Source organism: Neltuma alba, unplaced genomic scaffold, assembly GCF_004799145.2.
Source record: "Neltuma alba isolate B1F8T4 unplaced genomic scaffold, ASM479914v2 tig00012097_pilon, whole genome shotgun sequence".
Lineage (NCBI taxonomy): Eukaryota > Viridiplantae > Streptophyta > Magnoliopsida > Fabales > Fabaceae > Neltuma > Neltuma alba.
The window spans coordinates 527,817-533,376 of record NW_021636654.1 but is presented as its reverse complement, the minus strand read 5'-3'; the positions used below and the strand labels follow the sequence as shown (position 1 = coordinate 533,376).

Below are 5,560 nucleotides of genomic sequence, written 5' to 3'. Positions count from 1 at the left end.
GAAAAAATAATACTTATTTATTATAAATAACCAACTTAACTCATTTTTTTAATCTATTTAAATTAATTAACTAATTTTTATAATAAAGATGAGTATTACTTTTTTTTTTTCCACAATGTGAAAATGATATTTTTCACCCTGGGTTATTTCTTTTCTCCATTGTCCCCTGCCCCGATGCCTGTTGCCCAAACAAATGACTCCCCTCCACGTCACCACCCCCGCCCTCCATCCCCCGTATAAATTAGCATATTCCGTTCATTCTGTATCTTCTCGTTCCATACCAATCTTACTCTGTCATCCTTTTCTCCTTCAAATCTTCACATCCCTCCCCTGTTGACGGGTCGGGTCCATTCCTGCATTCTCGCCTTCTCGGCGCCTATCGCCCAATCCCCTCAGGTTTTAGACGCCGACGAAGACAATGACCAGCTTCCTGACCACAAGGGGAGTTTTTGCCCAAGGAAAACCTGTTCGATGGAAACGCTGTTTCTCTCAGCTTGCGGAACAGAAAAGCGACGTCGCCGTCGGCGCTCCCGAACTGCCACCTTTCGATTGGTCTCCTCCACCGTACACCGGCCCCACTTCCGATGAGATCCTCGCCAAGCGTAAAGAGTATCTCAGCCCGTCCCTCTTCCACTTCTATAAAACTCCCGTGAGTACGCGCCACACCCGATCACACCTTCTTGGACCATTTTCAATGCCTGGTTAATTTACTATATTTGTTATGCTATATTTTTCGTAAGTTGGTACATTGATCGATTCAGTCTTTCTTTTTAATGGTCTTTAACTTCCATCACCAACGCAATGATCACGTTTATAATTAAGGAAAATCTACGACATGGTTTGGTAGTCTTTGCTTGACGACCAGTATTTGACTCTCAGGCTAACTATAAAGATTGCTTTCGATTGAGGTACAGTGTCCTCAAAATGAAGTGACCTATGACTCTTGACCGAGTCTATTTTTTGCATCGGCGGCAAAATCTCGCTCTTTAACTGTCATATTATCTTCCTTTGACTATCTTGTATAGAATGGTTCCTTAATTAATTACTCCAGGTGAAGATTGTGTATTGATGATTAAAGTTACTTCGGATGACTAGAACATGTATTTCTTTCTGAGCAAAATACGAAATTGAGAAAAGTGACCAAATTAAACCAGTGGATGAGTCATGAGTCATAAAGTGGGACGGTGACCGTGAATTTTGGATGACGAAATGTTGGTTTGATGTTGGGAATGGCAGTTGCACGTGGTGGACGGGAGAAAGCAATACTTGTTCGACGAGAGGGGGAAAAGGTATTTGGATGCGTTCGGAGGGATTGCCACGGTGGGTTGCGGGCACTGCCATCCTGATGTGGCGGCGGCCATAGTGGACCAAACAAAACGTTTGCAGCATTCTACGGTTCTTTACCTGAACCATGCCATTGCCGATTTTGCAGAGGCTCTGGCCTCTAAACTTCCTGGCGATCTTAAGGTGCGTATTTGTATGACTGCTTTTCGTCCAAAAGCAAAATTCTAAATAATTGCTAATCCTCCCGTTCCCGAAGTTACTAATCTCATCTTCAGTAGATTTCCGTAAGAAATTGTTTAAGCTAAAATATTGGGGTGGTGTTCGTAGGTGGTGTTTTTCACCAATTCTGGAACTGAAGCAAACGAATTGGCGATAATGATGGCGAGACTATATACGGGATGCCATGACATAATATCACTGAGAAATGCTTACCATGGGAATGCAGCTGGCACGATGGGGGCAACCGCTCAAAGCATCTGGAAATTTAACGTAGTCCAGGTATTTTCCCACCTTTATTCCGCACTGATCTGAACGAAATTTTAATTACAGTTTTTATTGCATTTTTTCTTTTAACAAATAAAAGTGTATTTTTTATTTTTAATACCATGTGATAGAACAAATTTTATTAATATCTTTTTGGGTCTTACGAAATTTTCCGATGCTTTATTAACATTTTTTCCTTTTCTATTATTTCAGTTGATTATTTTTTCGTTTCTTCTCTTGCCAATTTCCAAATATACCCTTGAATCGTAATAACTAATATCGCTTATTTTCTTTGACTGGCTTATAATATCTTGGGATGCTAATCAATAAAAACAAACAGGGTCCAAAGCACATAAAATGGTTTTTAGTTGGTGGATTGTCATATCTTGGCAGCTGACTCATTTTCACTCTATAGAATAGACCAACGTGCTTGATAGATATTGATAGCAATGAAAGCGAAATGTTCATTCATTACATTGGCGGATTTTACTATGAAAATTTAAGATTGTATATTACGTGTTTAAAAGGGAGAATGACATAAAAGAATAGAATAGAAACACATGATATAATTTGAGTGGGGTTCGTGCATTTCTGCAAAGACCCAAATGATTTTTATTATTTGTAGCTTATGGTGTCACTATATCACTATACTTTTTATAATATATGATATTATTGCTAATTGATCACACTTTTTTATTCACACTTTTTAAAAACAATTCTCTAAACGTATGCGATGGGTTTTTTTTAAGGAAAAAAAGAAAATTTTTCCTAGTCTATATTTAATCTACATAGAACATGAAAACTCTAAAAAATCGCATTTGACTAATATGTATATATTCTTCAGTCTTCACACGTTAAACACACAAGAAAGATTTATGTAACCTTCCCCTTCAAACGGGAGATTAGTGTGGCCTGATAGAACTTTAATATTATGTATATGTTCTTCACACGTTAAACACAAGAAAATTTATGTAACCTTGCCCTTTCTCTAATATGTTACATTTCTGGTATGACGACAGAGCGGTGTTCATCATGCCGTGAATCCGGACCCTTATAGAGGAATTTTCGGATCTGATGGAGAGAAATATGCAAGAGATGTCCAAGACATCATCAATTTTGGAACCTCCGGAAATGTCGCTGCCTTCATATCTGAGGCCATACAGGTATGTAGTCTGAACTCTGAAGTCAACTGGTCTTGTTTATTCCTCTACAGAAGCGTGTTTCGTCATACTGCTTTTGCTAATGGCAGGGAGTGGGGGGCATCATAGAATTGGCTCCAGGTTACTTGCCTGCTGTCTACAATACTATTAGAAAAGCAGGAGGTCTTTGTATTGCGGACGAAGTTCAGTCCGGATTTGCTCGTACTGGCAGCCATTTTTGGGGATTTGAGTCCCAGGGTGTTGTACCTGACATAGTGACCATGGCCAAGGTAACTTCAGTAAATCAGGGTGTGGATAAAGTTAGAATGAGGATAACAAAGTAGAAAGGAAGAGAAGGAATGGTTTCATCTAAATCTAAATCAACAAAATGTCTTCATCAAATCTTCCCTTCCCTTCTCCATTCTCTAAACTCCAAAAATACCAAATTCTCCCATAAGTCTGCCCAACTTGCCTACTGTATACCTTCAGACTGTATTGGAAATCTTATAGACTGGGTTAGATTGACTTCTTCCTGCTACTAAATAGCTCTCACCGATTAATATCTGGGTAATCTATTAATGAACTGACAATGCACCCTAAATTACAAATGTTCATATAAGTAAGAAAAATGGTGCAATTGCTAGGTGTTTGCTACTATGAAACAAAAAGGAAACATGTGGAGGGATTAGTGTCGTTGAATCGTAAAAAGCGACCTGTGATGTATTTTCATGGGAGAATCGACTGCATTAATCAGTTGCTTATCTCATAATTTGCTATTCGCAGGGTATTGGAAATGGCATTCCCCTTGGTGCTGTGGTAACTACTCCAGAGGTTGCAGAGGTTTTGACTCGCCGAAGTTACTTTAACACCTTTGGTGGGAACCCTGTTTGTACTGCCGCAGGATTGGCTGTTCTAAGAGTAATAGAGAAAGAGAAGCTTCAACAAAATGCATTTGTTGTGGGAAGCTATCTGAAAGAGAGGCTCATTGAACTCAAGGATAAACATGAATGTAACCTTTCAAACCTTCTTTTTCCCTTCCCGTTTGTTTTAGTGCACCATCAAAAAAATTTTAGTGAGACTTTTATGCGTTTTTTATATAATGGGCTTGATCTGTATGTTTTTTATTTACCAAGTCTGCCTGAGAACCTTCTCTCTAATTATTTCAGAGAGAATCCTGTTGTTTTTTGTAAATCCAGAGGGATAACCCTTTATTGGAGAGCAGAGGGCTTGGACTCCCCTAATTTCATTAAAAAAAATAAAATCGAGACTTATTTTCCGGCTGCCAATTCTTGCTCTTCTGAACTAGTCTGTTGGGTTCTTCTTAGTGATTGGGGATGTGAGAGGAAAAGGACTGATGCTTGGAGTTGAATTTGTCACTGATCGTGAACTTAAAACTCCTGCAAAAGCTGAAACACTGCATGTTATGGACCAAATGAAAGGTAAGAATCTGTGCGTGGGTATTAATCATTTAATCTGCACTTATGTTTTTGCCTTATTTTCCGTTTGTTCTCAATAAACTCCTTTGGTGATATTGCAGAGCTAGGAGTACTAATTGGGAAGGGCGGTTATTATGGAAATGTCTTCAGAATCACCCCTCCCCTGTGTTTCACCAAAGAAGATGCAGGTTAGTCATGATCTCAATTTCTGGCTTTTGTTGAGAATCTTTTTGAAACATTCATTAAATTCTCTAATTAAAATATGATGCACACACCTTCTTATTACATAACACTATGAGACTTACAAAGACTTCGCCAATAAAGAAGACAACATTTAGATATTAGAAGGGTTTGTAATTAAGTTGTCTTATTATAACAGGGGAAATTTTTTGACTTGTCATCATGATATAATAATCTCGTTTTGAAAATATCCAATAAGTAATAGGACTAAAATTAGGGCGTAAAAGACAAACGTGAATTTTTCTTAACTCAACATCCTTTTTTGTTAAAATAAAATATCATTAAATCATATGTTTGTGATAGAATTTTACGTTGAACACCTAGGAAACAGAGTTTTGCCGTGAAAAATACTAATCGGCCTTATTTTGTCGCTGTGAACTTCGTGGTTGCAGACTTCCTTGTGGACGCAATGGACTTGAGCTTGTCTGGAATGTGAAGCATGGATTAGATTGAACAGTGAATGAATGTCTGCTTCGTATAAAATTAGACATGTCTTGCGCAAGTGTAACATTTACAGTTGTTACATGAAGTCTTGAAGTCGTTGTAGTTTGGATGTTAATAAACGATGAGCCAACGACTCGTTGTCTCTCGGTATCTCGATTTCTATGAGATTCTCCACTTCTGTTAAACTTCCACCAAAGCCTGAAATAGTCACTTTTTTATATTGGTTTTAGGGGGTGTTTGGGAAGTATTAGAAGTGATTCTGAAAAACACTTTTCTGCAAATCGAGATAAACTCCTTTACATATTTACTTTGTATACCGTAAAAACACTTTTAAAACTATAGTTCGATAATTGGAAGATCCATAGAACAGAAGCAAATGGGATCACTTAAGTTGACGGTGATACAAAGGAACAGAAGCAAAAAGATTAAAGCCTTTTAATACCTTAAATGATCACTCGTGATCATCAAAAGATTGGAGGCCATTATTCGTACACATGACAAGAGGTGGGAAGCTGGTCGGTTTACCTAATGTCG

The 5,560-nt window shown here is 38.1% G+C and overlaps 1 protein-coding gene across 1 annotated transcript; it reads left to right on the top strand.

The window, feature by feature from the left end:
• Positions 1–279: 279 nt before the first annotated feature.
• On the top strand, positions 280–5,325 carry LOC114722580 (alanine--glyoxylate aminotransferase 2 homolog 3, mitochondrial). The gene is made up of 9 exons (XM_028908652.1): positions 280–649; positions 1,237–1,467; positions 1,612–1,782; positions 2,787–2,930; positions 3,017–3,196; positions 3,690–3,915; positions 4,232–4,345; positions 4,444–4,530; positions 4,975–5,325. Exons 1-9 carry the CDS (start codon positions 419–421, stop codon positions 5,016–5,018), a joined length of 1,428 nt encoding a protein of 475 aa, XP_028764485.1. The 5' UTR covers positions 280–418; the 3' UTR covers positions 5,019–5,325.
• The last annotated feature ends 235 nt before the right edge of the window (positions 5,326–5,560 follow it).